The sequence below is a fragment of the Orycteropus afer genome, unplaced genomic scaffold (assembly GCF_000298275.1).
Source record: "Orycteropus afer afer isolate SDZICR_OR568_19922 unplaced genomic scaffold, OryAfe1.0 scaffold00006, whole genome shotgun sequence".
NCBI classification, from domain to species: Eukaryota; Metazoa; Chordata; class Mammalia; order Tubulidentata; family Orycteropodidae; genus Orycteropus; species Orycteropus afer.
This window is the reverse complement of record NW_006921593.1, coordinates 15,130,506-15,150,928: the sequence shown is the minus strand read 5'-3', so window position 1 is coordinate 15,150,928 and position 20,423 is coordinate 15,130,506. Positions and strand designations below refer to the sequence as shown.

At 52.4% G+C, this 20,423-nt stretch overlaps 1 protein-coding gene across 1 annotated transcript; it reads left to right on the top strand.

The window, feature by feature from the left end:
• Positions 1-258: 258 nt before the first annotated feature.
• Positions 259-19,493, top strand: EIF3B (eukaryotic translation initiation factor 3 subunit B). The gene is made up of 18 exons (XM_007941211.2): positions 259-751; positions 5,008-5,200; positions 6,137-6,256; positions 6,702-6,759; positions 6,934-7,062; positions 7,500-7,657; positions 9,399-9,530; positions 9,622-9,688; positions 10,026-10,072; positions 11,007-11,217; positions 12,116-12,188; positions 13,247-13,369; positions 15,428-15,506; positions 16,406-16,544; positions 17,225-17,350; positions 18,074-18,151; positions 18,601-18,709; positions 19,390-19,493. The coding sequence occupies exons 1-18, from the start codon at positions 259-261 to the stop codon at positions 19,491-19,493; spliced, it is 2,439 nt and encodes an 812-aa protein (XP_007939402.1).
• Positions 19,494-20,423: the final 930 nt, after the last annotated feature.

Sequence of the window (20,423 nt, the reverse complement as noted above, 5' to 3'; positions counted from 1 at the left end):
GAATTGAACGTTTCGTCGTCCTGGGGACGTTATTACACCGCCGCTAAAGCTGTTTCCCGAGTCGACTTTGTTCCCAGCGCGCCAGGAGGGCTCGGGGCGTCGATGTCCCCCCGCTGTGGGCGCGGTGGTACAGACCCTCCCGGATCGCTCGCACATGGCTCGCGAGTAGGCGCCGGCGAGCGCGCGGGGCGGCCTGGGAGAGTCGGAAGCGCGGCGGCGGCGGCGGAGCCTGAGGTGAGAGAGCCTGTGCCGGGCCCCATGCAGGACGCAGAGAACGTGGCGGCGCCCGGAGTGGCCGAGGAGCAGGCCGAGTCGGGGCCGCAGCAGCCCGCTGCCGAGCCGCCGCCCGAGGAGGAGCCGCCGCGGCCCACGGGGCCCGGGGCTCCGGAGGCGGCGGACGCGGTGACCGAGGCCAAGAAGGAGGTGGCGGCGGTGGCCGAGCCCAAGCTTGAAGCGAAGGCAGAGCCGGCGGCCGCGGAGGAGGCGTCAGAGGCGGCCCCCGGTGCCTCGTCGGGCTCGTCACAGTCGCCCTCGCCGGCCCCCGAGGCCGAAGCGGAGCCCCCTGTCCCGGCCCCGGGGGAGGCGCGGGAGGAACCCCGATCCGAGAGCCGGCCGCAGGCGCCGTCCAGAGAGGCGGCGGAGGACGAGGGCGACGCAGCGGAGGCCGAGCGGCGCGCGGTGGAGAACGGCGACGCGGACGAGCCGTCGTTCAGCGACCCCGAGGACTTCGTGGACGACGTGAGCGAGGAAGGTGCGTGGCCGGGCCCGACGTCGAGACCTGTGCGTCCTGACGGGGTGGTCGGAGGCCCTAACGCAGCGGGCCGCTCGTTCCCGGCGGGAACCTGCCGGCGCCGCTCGGTGGCTTTGGGGCGCCCCCGGGTGACCTGCCATGGGCCGAGGCCTCAGGTGTGCGCGCCCGGGGGTCCCGGGGCGCCTGCAGACCCTGCTCGGCGGCCGCCGGACGTGCAGCTGGCTCGGCTGGGCTGGTGTGGTCTGCCCGCAGCCCTTCGGACCCGGGAGTGTCCCTGGCAGGGCAGGTGGAGGCAGACCCTGCCAGGTTCCTGTCCGGGGATGTTTCCTGGCCGCCATGCTAGGGCGCCCAGTTAACTTTTCAGGTTCCACCGCCCAGGCTCCGTGGAAGAAAGTCCTGGTGATTCTTTCCTGTCGACATTGCAGCCCAGAAACCCCGTGGGGAGTTGGGCTGTCACACGGGGTCCCCGTGGGCCTGAACGGACTGCACGCCGCCCAGCACCAGGCAGCCACGGCTCGCTGGGCCTGGTCCGGCCCTGAGCGGGTTCCCGGGCCCGTTTCTGCTGCCCAGAGACTTTGAGAGCTGAGGGTGCTAGTTTCTGTTGGTTATTCTTTGCTTTGTTTTTAGCCAGTTAACTCTCCAAGCTGGGACCACCGGCTCCCTCTGAGTACAGACCACTTTATGGTAACACACGGAAAAGAAAAACACCCCGTTCAGTATCTCCGGCTTGGACCAGCGTTATTCTTACCATGCCAGTTTTTCTTATGGTTAAAGTCTAGATGGTACTGTTTTGGTTCCGGTTGTCATGAAGTCCGTGCCGGCGCCCAGCACCCCCACATGTGTCAGCGTAGGACTGTGCCTCGTGGGGCTTTAAGGGGCTGAGTGTGTGAGAGAGGCCTGCCTTCTGAGGCACCTGTTGGTAAGCCTGAGCTTCCAACCTTTCCTTTAGCAGTTGCGCACATGACCACTCTGCGGTTGGAGCTCTTGACAGCTGAGCCCAGCTAATTGACCCAGGATTCCTACTGTGGTGGTTATTTCTAGAATTGGAGTGTTCCGGTCAGGATGCTGATGTGAGCAGCGGGCGAGGGGCCTCTGCTGTGTGCTACTTTGCAAGTTGCTGTGAGCCTGATGGGCTCAGTGTTTGCCAGTCTGACATAGCGAGTCACCTGGCGCTTGGGAACCAAGGCCTAGTGAGCCATCAGATCCTCGGATCCACTTGGCCGTGGCCAGTGGTCAAGTCTGCTGTGTTATGAGAACTGTCCTTCAGGGTGTGAAATGTCAAGAACAGCATGCTGGTCCTTTTGACAGTGGACCGAGTGTGGAGGAGCACACGCCCCACAGACGAGCTGGCGCCCTCATCTTGCCTTGATGCTTGATGGTGATGAACACTCCCATGACGACATCTTCATCTGTCGTCATCTTTCACTTAATTTCTCAACTGCTGGTGGCTTCTAGCCAACAAATGTGTGATCAAGGTTTTAACTTCAAATGCCTTGTTTTTCAGCAGACTAAATACTGTTTACCTTCGTATTTGCTGTTTAATTTTGAGAATCGCTTCTTGGGAGTCTGTGAACTGAGAGTAACCAGATGCCGGTGCTGGTGATGATCAAGGACATGTGTTGCTTCATCGCCTAGTGTCCTAATTTATTCCCATAATAAATCTCCCATCGTCCTCCTTCACCATGTATGGGCAGGTTCTTATAAAGGAGACGTTTGAAGATTGTGGAAAGGAGTTCATGGTCTGTATCAAAGCAGAACGTTTTATGATGAGCCCTGTAAATTCCAATCAGGCTTAGCAGGCAATTTAATTGGATGGTGAGTGGTGGCTAGGATTTCTGTAGTGAGGTTTTCTGGCATTGCTGGGGTCCTCCCCTCCTTCAGCCCCTTTTTGCTTTTTTGCTTGGTTTCTCTGTTTTTGCTTGGTCTCAGTTTTAGTGTCTTTGAAATCTAGGGGGCAGGTTTTTGTTTTCGTTTTTTCAGTGTAACATTTTCAGTATTCACAAAAGTGTTGGGATTAATTAGAAATAGTTTCTAATGAGGCTTGCCTCCTGAAACTGAAGGTTTTTTCCTTTCTAAAAGACCTTTTTCACTTTTTATTACAAAAAATTTCAAACACGTCACAATAAAAAAAAAAAAAACGTGCAAAAGCAGAGAGAAGCATAATACATAACTTTGGAGAGTGAAATGGAGCAAAAAATATTCTGATGTTTGTCATACTGAGTGTGTTGGAGTTACGAGTATAATAAGAAGAGCAGTAGTTGGGCCCCAGCTGTCTGCAGTTGCCTTCCAGTCGCTACTGGGTGCCTTGGCTCCTGCAGCGCCATCTAGTGAGTGCACTTGGAACATGTCCTTGTGGTCTAGCTCCTAATCTACTAACCCAGCACCTTGTCATTTTACAGGAGCTCTGGTAGCATAGTGGCTAACCAGAAGGCTGGCGGTTCAAACCCACCAGCCACTCCTCGGAAGGAGGGTTGGGCAATCCTACTTCCGTAGTGATACTGCCTCGGAAACCCAAGGAGGGGTCGCTATGAGTTGGGGCCGACTTGACGGCCCATAACAACAACAACAAGGAGCCCTGAGCTCTCTGGTAGCGTAGTGCCTGAGGCACTTGACTGCTAACCAGAAGCTGGTGGTTCAAACCCACCAGCCACTCCCAATCTGGCTTCAGGAAAAACAGAAAGAAGCGATTCTCAAAATTAAACAGCAGATATGAAGGTAAAATAGTATTTAGTCAGCTGAAAAAGAAGGCATTTAGAGTTAAAACCTTGGAAGGAAGGTTGGGCAATCAACTTCTGCAGTGATACCACCTCGGAAACCCAATGAGGGGTCGCTATGAGTTGGGTCCGACTGCACGGCAATGAGTGTGGTTTGGAAGGAGCCCTGTTGCCCAGGGGCGAGGCGCTTGGTTTGAACCCACTAGCTACTCCATGAGAGAACGAGGTGGCAGTCTGCTTCTGTAAAGATGACAGCTTTGAAAACACTATGAGGCAGTTTTACTCTGCTCTGTGGGGTTGCCAGGAGTCAAAATCACCTTGTGACAGTGGGATTTTGGTTTTATAGGCAAGCTCACTAATTGTATAGAATTTGTGTTAAAAAGATGGGATTCCTTTTATTTTGTCTGATACACACTTCTAACCCTCCTGCACCTCTCTCCACCAGCCATTGAGCATTTCTGTTGGTGCTGGTGCTGGTGGAAGGGGCCGGTACCAGTCTCATGTGAACATGTCTGGGCACTGCCCAACTGCAGGAAAGGTGGCCCCCACAGGAGCAGTGGCCTCTCTTGCCTGACCTGTTGGGGTTTGCTCCTCTTGTCTTGGTTTTTGTTTCTTTTATATCTGTCTTCTCTTTTTTTAATTCCAATTGACCATCTTATGGAAATGCAATAATTCTAGGAACTTTGGGGTTGTGTGGTCTTAATTCTAAAAAAGCAGGTAACATGAATGTAACACGCTTTGAGTTTTTGAGTGTAGTAATAGAAGCAGTTGTCTGCAAACAAGGCCTGTTTTCATGGGAGCATGTTACAGGTACTCAACATAAACAGCGCTGGATCACTGATTTCTGGAAGGAAGTGCCTGGTGGACAGTCGCACTGTTTTCCATTTTGGGGTTTTTTAGTTCTCCTTGGGTCACCTGCCTTAAAAATCTGATAATCCAGCAAGAAGGCTGAGAAAGGATGTCCTTGACCTCTTTGTCTTCCTTTGAGTTTTTTTCTGTCCCACTTCACTAAAGACATTTTTATTTTTCTCTCTGGATACCTTCTAGTAATTCATGTTTATGAAAAAGCTTTATGAATGTATTTAGTGATTAGATGTTTAATTATCGACTGAAATCTCGTGGAAGTTTGGTTTTGGACATTTCGGGTGTTGATGTGTGGTTTTTACCTGGAGGCGGCTGGAAGCCGTTTGAGACCTCATGATCTTTCAGAGCCCTAGTGGTGGGCAGCTTTAAGATTCTCCGCTTTGTATCGTCCTTGATTAAAGTCTTGTGGTTTTTTAATCTTTCCAAGTCTTCCTTTAATTGCCAGGACTCATGACGTGTCATGATGGTGTTTATGATCAGCTGTCAGAGGGAGTATGAGGAGGTCAGGTCTTCCAAACACTTCTGTTTAAAGTCTGTAAGCAAACGTTTATTCACAGAGAAAGTGTTTGGATTGGCTACCCACTTTATGCTTCTTGGAAATTTGTTACATGTGCTAAGTTAATGTATTAATGTTACTCTTGGTCAAGAAAATCATTAGACAATCTCTTCATTGTGCAGAATTACTGGGAGATATTCTCAAAGACCGGCCCCAGGAGGCAGATGGAATTGATTCGGTGATCGTAGTGGACAACGTCCCTCAGGTGGGACCTGACCGTCTTGAGAAACTGAAAAATGTCATCCACAAGATCTTTTCCAAGTTTGGGAAAATCACAAATGACTACTACCCAGAAGAAGATGGGAAGACAAAGGGGTGAGTAGTGCTCCCCAACCACTTCTGCTTCTCTTGGGTATCTACATATGTTGAGATTCTTACATGTGTATCTGACACATCACAACACTGCCACATGTGTATATCTGACGTACCATGTGACGACTGCCACAGTGGGTATCATCTGAGACTGTTAACGTGTGTTTGGCACATCATGAGGTTATCAGACGTGTGTTTGACACATGGGACCACTAGACATGTGCCTGACATACCACATAATTACCGTGTTTGTATCTGACATGTCATGAGACCACTATGTGTTTGTATCTGTGATATGAGGTTACCACATGTGCATTTGATGCGTGATTACCATGCATGCCTGACACCTGAGACTCGCAGGGGTGTATCTGCTGTATCATGAGATCCCCACCTGTGTATCTGACATGTCATGAAGCTATCAGCGGAAGGTCACTGTGCATGTGTTGGTATGGCAGTTCTGCTTGGTCATTGATTATTTCACTAGAAGCTCTTAGGAGCAGTGACTTGGTCCCAGGGTCCTGGGGCAGAGGGAGGAGGGAGCTGCAGTGTGGCTGTGGGATCACCATGTAGCACATGGTCTGCTTTGAGACATCAGCTTCTTACTCAGCTGCCCTCAGAGCAGTTACTGACACAGATCCATTCTGGGCGAGGGTCCTTGAAACCGTCACCACAGGCAGGTGTTTGTCGAGATTATGAACTTTGCTGTAATTCATCATTGCAGTGGAGACTTGAGTTGGCTGGGATGTTCGTTTTTGTTGAGCGGTCTGTTTCATTGGCAGTCCTCACTTTGCCTGGAAGTGTGGCACTAGGGGGCATCAGGTTCCTGGTAGTGTGTAAGCCCACGTGTGGTGCCTTTGTGGAGAGGCTTTGTGTGTGTGGAGCATGACCTGCCTCTGTGTACAGTCTGCGTGTTTGCACACTCTGCCCTCCTCATTTCAGGTACATCTTCCTGGAATACGCGTCTCCTGCCCATGCCTTGGACGCTGTGAAGAATGCTGATGGCTATAAGCTGGACAAGCAGCACACCTTCAGGGTCAACCTGTTCACCGATTTTGACAAGTGAGTATAGACTCCGGCACTGAGGTTCTGGTCACCTCGGTGTGTGGTGCCTTAGTGTTCTCGTGAATCCGGACACTCCCCTGTCTGTGGGGTCTTAGTGTTCTCGTGAATCCAGACACCCTCTGTCTGTGGTGCCTTGGTGTTCTCACGAATCCAGATACCCCCTGTTCGTGAAGCCATAGTGTTCTTGGTGGAGTGCTATCAGCCTTGGGGATACTTCAGTTCTTAGTGGCTCAGGCCCGTTCAGGGCTGGTGCACAGCTCTGTCCCCTGCGTTCACTGGTTAATCCAAGTGTGCTTTCCTTCATTCCCTGAGGAGGAGGGGGCAGTGTCCCACTGCCTGAGGTGGGAATCCACTCTCATAGAGTTGTGTAATGGCCATTGTTATGCTAGTAAACGTGTAATGGCCCTTGTTACGATAATAAACATTCCCATTGCCTTTCCAGGTATATGACAATCAGTGATGAATGGGACATTCCAGAGAAACAGCCTTTCAAAGACCTGGTATGTTGTAGAAAACTTTCATCCAAGTACCTAGAAGAGCCTGAGGGAGGAGTCCCTGGTGCTGGAGTCAAGGGTGCTGACTGCAGTGGCCTTGGCTCTGAGCAGTAGCTGCCTGTGAGTCGTCTTTCTCAAGCTTCATGGTGTTGGGTTCCTGACCTTTGGCTTTCTTTCTAGGGAAATCTACGCTATTGGCTTGAGGAGGCAGAATGCAGAGACCAGTATAGTGTGATTTTTGAGAGTGGGGACCGCACCTCCATATTCTGGAATGATGTGAAGGACCCTGTCTCAATTGAGGAAAGAGCGGTATGTTTGCTGCCCGCCAGGCCTCTTTCTGTGTTTTCCCAACAGGAACTGCTGTTCATCAGGAACTCAGACAGGAGTGGGTGGAATATCGTTTTCTTTGAAATGATGTTTCTGAGAACAACTTTGATCCCTCTGCCAGCTGTAAATAGGTCACAAGAAGCAAACAGGCTTGTGTTGCAGTTATGAGTGTAAGGGGTGATCCTGGTGAGGGCCAGACAGTGTGACTGTTGTAGTTGGGTTTATTGAGTTGTACATGTGAGAAATGGTGAGTGGGCAAGTGCTACGTTCTTGATACTCTCAAAACAATAAAAGCTTCTTGAAAACTGGCTTTGCCCAATAAAAACATTGAATGGTAAACAGTGTGAACTCGGAGGAAGAGGGGTCTGTGTGTCAGGCTTTCCAGGCTTGTGTTTATGGTGGTGCTCATCTCCCTGCAGAGATGGACAGAGACGTATGTTCGCTGGTCTCCTAAGGGCACCTACCTGGCTACCTTCCATCAAAGAGGCATTGCACTCTGGGGCGGAGAGAGGTTCAAGCAGATCCAGAGATTCGGCCACCAAGGGGTCCAGCTCATCGATTTCTCGCCTTGTGAGAGGTGAGCTGTTAGGAAAATGACAGCTTCATTCTTTCTCCTTCACGCCAGCCTCTGCAGATAAGTTTTCAAAACTTTGTATTCTGCCATTATTTCAAACTTAATAGGAAAACTGGAAGACAATGAGTTCACACCCTTGACTGGGTGCTGCAGTTGTTGAAAGGATCTTTCTTCTTGCTGCCCTCTGCTTTACCCAGCATGAGGTCCTCCAGGGATAGTCTTGTTTGGTGACACAGCCAAAGGAGCATTCTGGCTGTTTCTTCCAACACAGACGTGTTTGTTCTTCTGGCAGTCCATGGTATGCTCCATGTTCTTCACCAGCACCGTGATTCCAAGGCATCAGTCTCCCTTATTCACTGTCCAGCCTTTGTGTGCATATGAAGCGATTGCAAGTACCATGCCTTGTGTCAGGCGGACCTTAGTCCTCAAAGTGACCTCTTTGCTCTTTCTTTCCTTTTTTTTTTTCCAAACTTCTATTATGAAAACATACATGAGACATTTGCCAACATAACAACTTCCGTGTTTATCCCTCTGGGACATTGATAACATTTTTCATGTTGTGCCACCATTATTGCTGTCCTTTTCCAAAATACTCCATCACAATCAGCATAAATCCAGTGCCTCTTAAACAGAAGCTTCCCCTTTCCTCCTGCCCCTGGTAACCACTAATGCTGTGTGTGTGTGTGTGTGTGTGTATGACATAGTATTTTTTTTTACTCACCATGTCTAGGGTCTTTGCTCTTTAAAGAGGTCTTTTGCAGCAGATTTGCCCAGTGCAGTATGTCATCTAGATGGTTTCTTGACTGCTGCTTCCATGGGTGTTGACAGTGGATCCAAGTCAAATGCAGGCCTTGACTACTAAAATATGGGGGGAGGTGACTTGAGTCATAGTTGTTAATCTTGCTAACCAGGACATAGAAAGAGGCTTACCTGAACAGGTTTACTGGAGGTGTGGTTGGAAACTAGTTTGGGGGCTGCTTCCTTCTTTGTATTCTGTTTGTTTCTGCCTGTCCACCCTCCCGTTGTTGTAAGGGCCAATGTGATTTGGAACTTTGTCACTTTGAATGAACAAAACAAAAGTGCCATAGCTTTAGGAAAGCCAGCTGGTGGGTAATTGATTCCTGGGAGAAGCCTAGGCACGAGAGCACCCCTCTGACGTAGCCTTGGTTTGGAAGCCTTGTGACCAGCTTTCCTGTTGACCTGCTTCCTCTTTCCCGCTGAGCACCAGTGAGGACAGCACCCAGGAGTTCCACACCATCCCTCCCCTGAAGGACACCCACAGACTGCTGTTCAGCACCAGTTTGGTCATTCCTTGTCCTGACTTTAGCAGGCATAAGTGTTGGGGTGACTCGGTGCGGTAGTTCCTTATCCTGACTGTAGAGAACACACATGTTGGGGTGTCTTGGTCTGGTCATTCCTTGTCTTGACTGTAGCAGACACATGCTTTGGGGTGACTCTTAGGGTGCTCTGAACTGTGAGAAGGTGTCCCGCTGCATGTCCAGTGACCTTGTGACAGGACTGTACTGGGACACTGTTGCCAAGGAGGCATAGTGACTTGGGAGATGTGCTAGGTTCTGGGGCCTGGTGCTTGTCTGGCAGCATTGGCTGTGCTGCCAGTAAGAGTAACAGTCGTCAAGGTTGCTGAAGCTCGGTCCTTCAGCTGTAACATGGGGCACTGATCTTGAGAGAGGTGAGGAGGCAACAGGGCCAAGTGTTACACAGAGCCTGTCCCCTCCTCTTTCAGATACCTGGTGACGTTCAGCCCCCTGATGGACACGCAAGAAGACCCTCAGGCCATCATCATCTGGGACATCCTGACTGGGCACAAGAAGAGAGGTTTTCACTGTGAGAGCTCAGCCCACTGGCCTATCTTTAAGTAAGTCAACTGGTCATTCCTGCTGGTGGTCTCTCTGCAACTTTTCCTTTGACGTTGGAGCAGCCTGGCACCTCTTTATTCTTCTTGGCAGGTGGAGCCATGACGGCAAATTCTTTGCCAGAATGACCCTGGACACCCTCAGCATCTATGAAACGCCTGTGAGTGATGTCTGTGGTCTGGGACGGGAACTCTCCTGTCAGTTGCTTGCAGCTTTGTAGTGCTTCCCCTTGGTGGGCCCCAGACTAAACAGGAGGGGCTGTGGTAGTACCCAGTCCAGGCACGCCTCCTGTGCCTATGCCCTTTCTCCTGTCCAGGACCCTGTAGTGCTCCAGCCTGCCACCAGGTACAAGGGCGGGGTGATGAAATGGCACCTGTCGCCTCCATCCTATCCTGTTCTCCAGACAGACTCACACCAGAATCTCCTAAAAAAATTGTGTGAATTACTGAGACATTGGCATGGTCTGACTCAACTGTTAATCTTGTTCTTTTGGGCAGTCTATGGGTCTGTTGGACAAGAAGAGTTTGAAAATCTCTGGGATAAAGTAAGTGGATGTTCTCCTCGAGTCTTTTGGAACTGGCTTGTGTTGGGTAGGCCTGGGCCTGGGGCCTGGGCGACTGGTCAGTGAGCCCCGTCACCTCCCAGGGCGCTCACCCGACCTCCCCCTGTCCCACCCAGGAGCCAGTCTTTCTGGCGGTAAAGCATCCTGGGTCAGCTTTCATTGAGGTTTCCATTCTTGAAGTCTTCTGAGGAAGAAGGGGAGACTCGTTCCTGGGGGGGCTTACTGGCTACCTAGGAGGTCTGTGGGATGGGTCAGGTCACAGAAAGTGGGCATGGTTTCATTTCACTTCAGACTGCTCCATTTCTTCATGAGGATGTACTAGCAGCCCACCAGCACTCATGTTTCTTATTTTTATAGTCACATAATTGGGCAGAAATAACAGCTTCTAATGAAAGAGGAAACCAGGAGATTGTTGTCAGTACGTGCAGAGCAGACTCTCCTGTGCAAGAAGGCTTCCAAGTGGGAATCCTGAGCTGCTCGTGGCCGTGGCCATCCCCAGTTCCCCCTCTTCCTCTTACACTTTGTTGCTGGTCGTTTCTCCCCTCTGACGCCTGAGCAGCCTTCAGAAGCCATCTCGTTGAGTCTGTTTCTCTTGTGTTGGGGCAGCAGTATGTGACGTTATGGACTAGGTCTGAGTTTGAATTCTCAGTCTGTGTATGACAGCGGGTAGATGACAGCACTTCTGTTTCCTCGCCAGCCTGGCGCGAGGGAGGAGCCTCGGGTGTCTGCACGTCAGGTGCCGGCACAGTGCTGACAGATCGCGCGCCACAGTGCTAGCTGCTTTCGGCTCGTCACTGGTGGCCGCCGTGCCAGCTTTCCTGCGTTCATACCAGAAAGTTGTTGTTAGTTCTCTTCTGCTGTTTGTTTTTACAGTCAGGCTGTGTTTGCATGATGTTCAGTTTTGTGTGTTCTGCAGGGACTTTTCTTGGTCTCCTGGTGGTAACATCATCGCCTTTTGGGTGCCTGAAGACAAGGATATTCCAGCCAGGGTGACCCTGATGCAGCTTCCTACCCGACAGGAAATCAGAGTTAGGAATCTGTTCAACGTTGTCGACTGTAAGCTCCATTGGCAAAAAAACGGAGATTACCTGTGCGTGAAGGTGGACAGGACTCCGAAGGGCACCCAGGTGAGTGGGGCCGTTCCTTACACTCGGCTCGGAATGAGGGCCGGTGTGTTTGGAGGATTTGCTGTCAGACACACCTGACACCAGAGTAGTTGGCTCTGTCATATAGGTTGAGCCCCTGTCACCCTCTGAGTGCGGAGACACAGAATTTGTTTTAAGAAAACCCTTGGAATGGGCAGTGTGTTCCCATGGTGTGGCCTCAAGTTGGTGGACACTGGGGTGTGATGAACATTGCATTCTGCAGTTTTGACTGAAGGTCATACCACGTTTATAAAGAGTCTCTTTTTCTTTTTTGGACTGCAGGACATTACATTGCTTTGATGGTTGTCTAGTCAGTCTCCATTGGTGGACACTTAGATACTTCAGAGCTTTTGCAAATAAGCTTAAATGAGTGTCCTTGTTCCTGTTATGATTATGAGGGTAATTCTTGAAGTGGAATTTAGGTCGGTCAGTGGGCACCACACCCACTGCCCTGGAGTCGATCCGATTCCTAGGACACCTAGAGGGCAGAGTGGAACTGCCCCAGAGGGTTTCCAGGGTTGTCAGTCTTTATGGAAGCAGACTGCCTCATCTTTCTCCTGTGCGTGGCTGGTGGGTTTGAACCACTAATGTTCCCGCAGCCCAGCGCTTTGCCCCCTGCACTGGCAGGGCTGTGCACAGTATCTCCATGGCCTGTTGTTCTCCTTGGAGGTTATGCCAGTCTCTACGTCTGTCAGGAGTAGACGGAGCAGGTCTCCTTCATCTCTGGGTCTTGGGAGTCACCTCAGACCCCGCATGTCTGGAGTGTGCAGCAGCTGCAGAAATTCCATTTTCATTAAATGCTCACATTTTCTTTTGATGAACTTTGTCTCCTGCTCTCAGCTGCAGATTGTCACCTCTCCTTTTGTTTTTTTTTCCACAGGGTGTTGTCACAAATTTTGAAATTTTCCGAATGAGGGAAAAACAGGTGCCTGTCGATGTGGTAGAAATGAAAGGCAAGTTTTCTCTTGGTCGTGGTACAGCTGAACCCGCCTCTTGCGCTCACGTGGCTTTCCAGCGGTGCCAACTCAGCTTGAGCTAGACTCTGGTGGGGCCTGTTCCCAAGCTCCGGTTTTCCTTGTCCTCTCCCGCTTGCATCTCCTGTTTCCCTGCTGAGAGGGGCCAGCCCTCCAGGTGTCTTTCACCCTGAGAACAGGGGATGTGCGAGCAGTAAGTTTTCCTACACGTGTGGCCACAGGCAGCCAAGCACTTCATCTTAGTATAGATACACGTTCTCAGTTTAAAAGGACTGGTTGCATGTTGGTCGGTTGGTTTGTGTGTTGGTTTGCTTCTTTAGGGCCTGTAGTCATTCTTGTATGAGTTAGTGGCTGTTTGCAGTATTGATGACCTGTTCTAATGAAAGAGAGTAATTTACAAAGCGGATTGTGTTTCACCTGCTTGAGGCCAGTGGTTTTGACTCCCAGGAGAACTGTTTGGTGCTGTGTCTTTTCCTCTAAACGGGAAACATAGCCTGTGCTTTTCAGTTGTTCCCTGTTTTGCCAGGAAGAGCAGAAGGAGGGGATGGGACAGATGAAGAACTGGGTGTAAAACTCGGTCATGCTGTTGGTAGGAAGACATTTTTAGGCCCTTAAGGTCCTAGTTCTGCTGTAAGCCTGACATTGAACGTGAGAAAGGTCATGTTTGTAAGTGACTGACGAGCTGGGGCTCAGGGCTCTGTAGTCCTGTGTGGGGAGGGGTGGAGGGGGAAGGCCCTGCCCATGGGGAGTGGCACTTCACAAGTCGTCACCCACAGAGACGCCGCTTTCACCCTGTGTGACCTGTGCCTTCTGCCGTTGCTTGCTGTGTGCTCCTTTCAGTGCAGTTTAAGGCTGGGAGGCTGTTTCTTGGTTGCGTAGTGAGAACTGTGGGGTTGAGGCTGTTGTCTGGTGTGAGAACCATGGGGTTGGGGCTGTTGTCTGGTTGTGTGCTGAGAACCATCTGATTGATTGGGAACATTGTTTCTGGCTGTGACCTGGGATGGCACTGAGGGTGTTCATGTGCTTGTTGATTGTAGAAACCATCATAGCCTTTGCCTGGGAACCAAATGGAAGTAAGTTTGCTGTACTCCACGGGGAGGCACCGAGGATATCCGTGTCCTTCTACCACGTTAAAAGCAACGGGAAGATCGAGCTCATCAGTGAGTAGGCCCGCCCTGTTGTGGAGCAGGGAAGGTGTCTCAGTCTTTGCTCAGTATGGCATGGTGCACTTGCCTGGGGCCCACTGCTGTCGGCTCTGTTCACACAGAAAGAAGGTCTCTGGGTCTCAACAGCGCAGATGTGGGAGAACAGTGGATGGTGCAGGCATGCTGCCGCCACAGGGCGCGGTGGGCTCCCACTCTGGTCTGCTTGAGGCCTTGATTCCCCTCATGGCTGTAGCTGCAGTCTCCGGGTGTGGGGGTCACCCCCTTGCACGTAGCTCTGTCCTCTCTGTTTCCACGTACGCCGCAGAGCTGCTGTGTGTAGGCATGTCCTGCCCACAGATGGACTCCAGATGCAGTAGGCAGTGGGAGCAGGGGCCAGCCCAGCAGAGACGCTGCCATGCACGTCCGTCCCGTGGCAGTGCCAGCCCATGGGCTGTAACTCTTGTCTGGCCCCCGTGCCCAGCTGTGCTCGTGCTAGGCCTCCTGCTGCTTACCTCAATTTGTGTCTGTCCCGTCTACACAGTACTGGTCACTGAACGAGTGATCCTGCTCCACATGGGTTTTCCTTATTCGGGAGACTGCTGCCAGGCGGTCAGGACTCCACACAGCTTTGTCTTGAGGCTGAGCTCAGGCTCCCCTGCCCTGCGATGCCCTGTGCAGGAGTGAGGGTGAGATGTGGGGGCACTAGCCACCTGCCCTACAAAGTGGGTCTGGGGCAGGAGTTTCCTATTGCAGATCGGCCTGCAGAACAGTGGACTAGCCAAGAATTTGCAGGGAGCTGCTATGTCTTTGGGAAGCGGCCACCTGTCAAAAATTGAGTTCTTAGTTCTTCAAAGCTGGGCAGCTTCTGTGGTTGAATCATCTGTGTATACTGGCTACCGGTACACAGGCCAGGTGCTCTGTGGGGAAAGCATCTGATTGCTAACCCGAAGGTCGGCTGTTCGGACTCACCAGCCACTCTGGGGGGTGTTACTAGTTCCCTTTGGTATGAGGAATACAGTCAGCTACACGAACAAGCAACACACGTGCTGCCTGCTGCACGCTCTGCATAACGTGGCCTCCTCGTGAAGGTTCAGAGCCCGCGTTGGGATGACCTGCACTCTTGACATCTGCAGGGGATCTGCTCGTGGGGTTTCTGCGTTGTCGCTGGTTCTCGTGTGAAGATCCTCGTCACAGCAGCTGCTCTGCAGCTCTGCCTCCAGTGTAGGCTGAGACAGATGGCAGCCCAGACCACCCCCGGCGCCTGACGAGGGGGCAGGGGGCTAGGCTGCGTCCTCATCTCCCTCTGCTTGGCTCTGCGGAGTCCTCAGAAGGATGGTCAGTGTGGTCGGTTTTTGATGTACATGTACCTATAAAGATGTGTGAGTCCTGGAAAAATGAGGCCACATGTCTGAGGCTGACAAAGCTGTGGCCCCTCTCTGGTTGAGTTAGGGCCTCTGTGGTCATGAGTAAGTGGAAGGGACTCTTAGGACTTCTTCCTGGTGAGATGAATTGATACCAGTGTATGAAGCCTTTATGGCATCTCCTCCTCCTCTCTGTTTGTTTTAAAGTATAGACCGTAACTTAAAAACCCACTACCGTGGCGGGTACTCAGTGCCCCTAGAGGACAGACAGTGGAACTGCCCCAGAGGGTCTCCAAGGCTGTCAATCTTCACAGAAGCAAAGCCCCAACCACACCCACTGCTGTGGAGTCCATTTGAACCCGCAGTGCCCCTAGAAGACAGAGTGGAATTGCATCAAAGGGTTTCTAAGGTTGCTGCCTTTCTGAAGCCGACTGCCTCATCTTTCTCCTGCTGGGCAACTGGTGAGCTCAAAATGCCGACCTTTGGGTGAGCAGCCAAGTGCTCAGCCACTTTGCCACCAGGGCTCCTCCGTGATAACTTGAGATGTATTTAAATGGCGGGATTTCTAAAATTTCCTCCTCAGACAGCCCATGCTTCTGGCCTGTGGAGGGTTCTGGCTGACAGTGGCCGTGCAGCACTGCCCCTGGGGCAGCGTGGGCAGCTGCTGAGGCGTAGGGCCGTGCAGTCTAACGGGACCTTTGTTTCCTTTCAGAGATGTTTGATAAGCAGCAGGCCAACACTATCTTCTGGAGTCCTCAAGGGCAGTTTGTTGTGCTGGCCGGCCTGAGAAGGTGGGTTTCTGCTCTTTGACAGGTGAACTGCTCGGTGTGAGTCATGGTCCGCTTCTGGCTGCTGCACAGCCAGCAACAGAACCTGCTAATGGCTGGGCACTCTGCCTGTGAGACGGTACTGTCACTCCCCGCGGCACGAGAGTGGGCCCTGCTGCTGCCAGCATCATCCCAGGGTCAGGAGACAGGCGTAGTCATGCTTGGTGCGTCCCTCAGACACCGACACGCTCACTCCCAGCCACATGAGAGCAGGCTCTGGCCTCTCCAGGGTCAGGAGACGGGCATGATCATGGTGTATCTCTCAGATGTCCAAGCCTCGGGCCAACCCAAGTCGATGAAAATGTTGAAGTGCTTTTATTGTGCACCTGTGGACATGTCAGTATGTTAAACGAGTGTCCTTCCAGCAATCCACTCACCCTGGTGCAAAATCCCATCTTCTTCCAGGAGATTTACTGAGCCAATTGGGAGTCTGTCTTTACCTGTGAGATTAGTGCAGCAGTGACTGTAGAGCTGTCATTCCCCTTTGAGTTACTATCCCAACAGAATGTGAAGAGACGGCTAATGTTCTGAGTTGAATGAACGTTTTTAGTTGCATACTTGAATCTTGGAGATAACACTTCCTGTAAAGACTTTGACAGCAGACCCGGATATTCCTACTACCACGTACATCATTTCCCATGAAGTAACTCGTGTGTCTCCGCAGTGGCCCTGTGAGATGGCTGCTGTTGTCACTGCCATGTTAGGCAGTGGAGGGGAGCAGGGGGCGATGCCCACGGCCACACGGCCGGTCTGCAGAGGCTGCTTCCCCAGTGCATCTCTTGGCTGGCGCACTAGGCTATTTTCCAAGAGATGGAAATGCTCCCCGAGACTGTGCTGTAAACGGAGCACGTTTGTCTCCACAGTATGAACGGTGCCTTAGCGTTTGTCGATACGTCCGACTGCACGGTAATGAACATAGCAGAGCACTACATGGCCTCCGACGTCGAGTGGGACCCTACAGGGCGCTATGTCATAACGTCTGTGTCCTGGTGGAGCCATAAGGTGGGAGACCGGGGCCCCCTGTCAGCAGTGGGAGACAGGCAGGGGTGAGGCAAGGTGGGTCCTGCACCTGCCCCGGGTGGCACCTTCCCCTCCCCTCAGGGATGCAGCCAGCATGGCACCAGTTCCATCTCCCTCTTTGTCCTTTGTGGTTGTGTTTTTTTTCCCTTTGAAGCGTTGACCCCACCCTGTTTTGAATGTGAACATGCACACCCTGGTCCCTCTCTCTCCATGACAAGCTCTTGCCACTTGGAAGTAAGTGCTGGTCTGCAAGAGAGAAAGTAAAGCGTCTCCTTGTGAGGAGGAATGGCGTCAGCTGAACTGTGTAGTGGTGTAGTTAGTCTTGGCATGAGGTCCCTGTCCCAGACCAGTCGTGGCCAAGCCCGTGCTCTGGTGAACCTGTGCTGGGTACTGAGTGACTTAGCGTAGTTTAGTTGCTGCTGATTCTTCCTTTTGCTGAGGGAGCTCAGTGCAGGCGGGGATCTTGGGTAACCGCACTAGCCTGCTGGCTCCCTGTCTCCCTCCTGCTTGTTGGGAGCTGAGCGCAGGCAGGCATGCTGATCTGGGTCACCGGTGTGCCACCTGTGGAATGAACTGCTTGTTAGTTGCACTGACAGTGGAGATTGCAGGCTGGGGGTTTCTGAGCCAGCTGTCAGTGATGGCTGTTTGTCCCTCTGCTCTAGGTGGACAATGCGTACTGGCTGTGGACTTTCCAAGGACGCCTCCTGCAGAAGAACAACAAAGACCGCTTCTGCCAGCTGCTGTGGCGGCCTCGGCCCCCAACACTCCTCAGCCAGGATCAGATCAAGGTCTGTGGTCCAGTCAGGTTAAGGGAGTGAGGAGGCGGGGGTGGCACCGGAAAGAAGAACCAGGCTGTGTTGCTGGAGTGACACTGAGTGGGAGGAACTAGGACACACTTTGAAGAGGTGCCAGACCAGCAGGAGCTAAGTGGGAAAGCAGCAGCAGTGAGGCCGGCATCCGACGTTCCTGGGCTCTTTCACATTCTTAGGCTCTTGAAGGGTTTGTTAGTATCATCCCAGGAAGCTGTGCTGCTAAGATCCTGCTGGAATGAGAGGAAACAACTGTAGGATGTACGGGATTCTGGTGAAATAGGGAGCCCTGGGGTGCAGTGGGTAAGGTAGTCCACAGCTAACCAAGATGTCAGTGGTTCAAACCCACAAGCTGCTCTGCAGGAGGAAGATGTGGAAGTTTGCCTCTGTAAAGATGGATAGCCTTGGAACCCCATGGGGCACGTCTGCCCTGTCCTGTAGGGGTGCTGTGAGTCGGATTTGACATGGCAGTGGATTCAGGCTTCTGAGGTTTGGTGAAATAAGCTGACAGTATCACAAGCGAAGGGCTTGTAAATCGTAGGAAAGCGTCCTAGGCACGAGCAGGCTCGTAGGAAAGATGCAGTACTGAGGTTTTGCGGGCTGTTCGCTCATGGACATGGCTGTTGTGTGTCAGTGACTGAAGAGTGCCTCTCTGGTTCTCACTTGGGATGTTCAGTCCTGACTGATGTGTCTCTCGTTCAGCAAATTAAGAAGGATCTGAAGAAGTACTCCAAGATCTTTGAGCAGAAGGATCGTCTGAGCCAGTCCAAAGCCTCAAAGGTGAACCTTGTGCCCAGAACTGAGGGTAGCTTATGGTCACCATGGCCACGGTCCTGCCCAGAAAGACAACATGGGGGCTGTGGGAGGGAGGAGGCTGTGTGTTGGGTGGTGGGGTAGGGGCTCTGTTCTACCACAGACGTCCTGCTGTGTGACGGAGGCCAGCCAGCACCTAAAGAGTTCTCTGCCCTGGAGGGGCTTGGAGCTGGCGGGCTGCAGCTTCCCAGGGAGCCGGTTTTTCAGAACCAGGAAGGGGCGGTGTTAAAGGAAGGAAAAATGAGGACAAACCTATTATGCTGTTGTCCTTATCCTAAGATTCTCTTTTTCTTGAATAAAGTTCTTACAGCATCGGATTAGGCAGGGGTAGCTCGGGCAAGATATTTTCAGTCTGGTTGGGCAGAAATGGTGGTGAGTTCAGTATCAGTTCAGGAACTTCTGCCCCAACTTTGTAGGAATTGGTGGAGAGGAGGCGAACCATGATGGAAGATTTCCGGAAATACCGGAAGATGGCTCAGGAGCTCTACATGGAGCAGAAAAACGAGCGTCTGGAGTTACGAGGAGGTAACTGCAGCGGTACAGGCCCTGGGTGGAGGCTCCTAGCCTGAAAGTTGGCAGTTGCAGTCCGCTGTGGGGCACTTCGAGGGGGGGCCTGGTGATCTGCTCCCCAAAGGTCCCAGACCCACGCACCTGTGGATTGCAATTCTGTTCAGCACACGTGGGGTCTCCGTGAGTCGGAATGGCCTGGACGACCCCTAGCAACAGCGTTAGTGGCGGGAGGTGTATTTCTCTAGCATGTGTATGTTTCACTGTTTCTCTCCTTTTGTGTCAAGCATTGTCTGGAGATTCTTGTTGGCATGGGGGGAGCGGTCCCTTGGTCCCCAGGCTTCTGTTCATGTTCCTCAGCACAGGGTCTGGCTGTTTACTCATTAGACTCTTGGCTGCTTCCATAGAAAGTATGTGTCATGTGTTCTGGAAGATCACGGTCCGCAAACATGATCTTGTTCATGTTGGCTCAGTTGCCAACTTTTTAGAAAGCTCGGTGGTTCATACCCGCCCAGCGGCTCTGCAGGAGACAGACCTGGTGATCTGGTGCCGTAAAGATGACACAGTCTGGAAAACCCTTTTCTGTCCTATGGGGTCACCAGGGGTCAGAATCAACCCTATGGCCCCTAACAACAGTACCAGCACACTTGTCCCTAAGCATCTCTGGTCCGTCTTAGCCTTTGTGTGTTTCTCTGTAGGTGTGGATACTGATGAATTAGACAGCAATGTTGATGACTGGGAGGAGGAGACCATCGAGTTTTTTGTCACTGAAGAAATTATTCCCCTTGGAAACCAGGAGTGACCTGCAGGCACTGTGGTAAGACTGTCCTGTCCTGGTGGTTAGTTTCTGTTGTGGTCCCGTCAACTCAGAAGTGCCTTTTACACGGCTACAGCAGAGACCCAGGGCAGCGAGGTCTCTGGGGATGTGGAGTGTAGATTAGGGTTGGTGGGGCTCTCTGCAGAAGCTTCTGGGCTCGGGCTCCAAGTTGAGAAATGACTGGCTCTCCATGCCACAGCAGCACCTTAGGAGTGAGACACGGCCAGGGGCACACCGGGCAGGGGAGCTGAGACTCTGGGCAGGGGTGACGTCTCCTAGGAGGGAAGTGGGCCTGGCCAGCGCTAGCTGCTGTGTTGATCAGTCATTGCTCTGTGCTGGGAGCCCCCACGTTAGTCAGGTGTGTGGCTGAGAACTAAGACCCTGGCACTGGGGCCTCTGCACCTGTCCCTGGAAAAGCTGACAGGCATGGGTGGTAGTGGGTGCTGCCTGCTGTAGAGAGACTCACAGTGACGTCGGGGGCTGTGGTCCTGCCGGCCGCCGGTCGTCACGCTGGGGCACCAGGCTGCAGTGAGTCTTGACGTCCTTTCTGGTGTCCTTGGAGGGTGCCTTGTCTGGGTGCCTGGGCCGCACCTCGGAGGGAGTGCCGCTGCTCAGCCTCACCGCCGCTGGCTTGGCGGGCGACAGAGCCGGGGGACAAAGCCGAGCAAACAGCTGTTCTCTGTTGCAGCGTCATCACGTCACGTGCTGGCCCTGAGCTCACCCTCGGGCAGAGCCTGCTCGACTCCGGGACGTCCCTGTGCTCTGGACTGAACGCGCTGGGCTTCGGCCATCTGGACACACTTCTGTGCCTTCAGCCCCACATCCACCGTGGGGAGATTTCAAGGCACTGCTTTCGATTTTCTTGTTTGAGTCTTACTCTTTCAATTGAGCACCACCAGTGTTTGCTAGCTGACT

Coding starts and splice junctions, on each gene's coding strand:
- EIF3B (XM_007941211.2), top strand. CDS start 259: ATGCAGGACGCAGAGAACGTGGCGGCGCCCGGAGTGGCCGAGGAGCAG. Junction 6,257..6,701: donor CTGTTCACCGATTTTGACAA/GTGAGTATAGAC, acceptor TTGCCTTTCCAG/GTATATGACAATCAGTGATG. Junction 18,152..18,600: donor GCCAGTCCAAAGCCTCAAAG/GTGAACCTTGTG, acceptor CCAACTTTGTAG/GAATTGGTGGAGAGGAGGCG.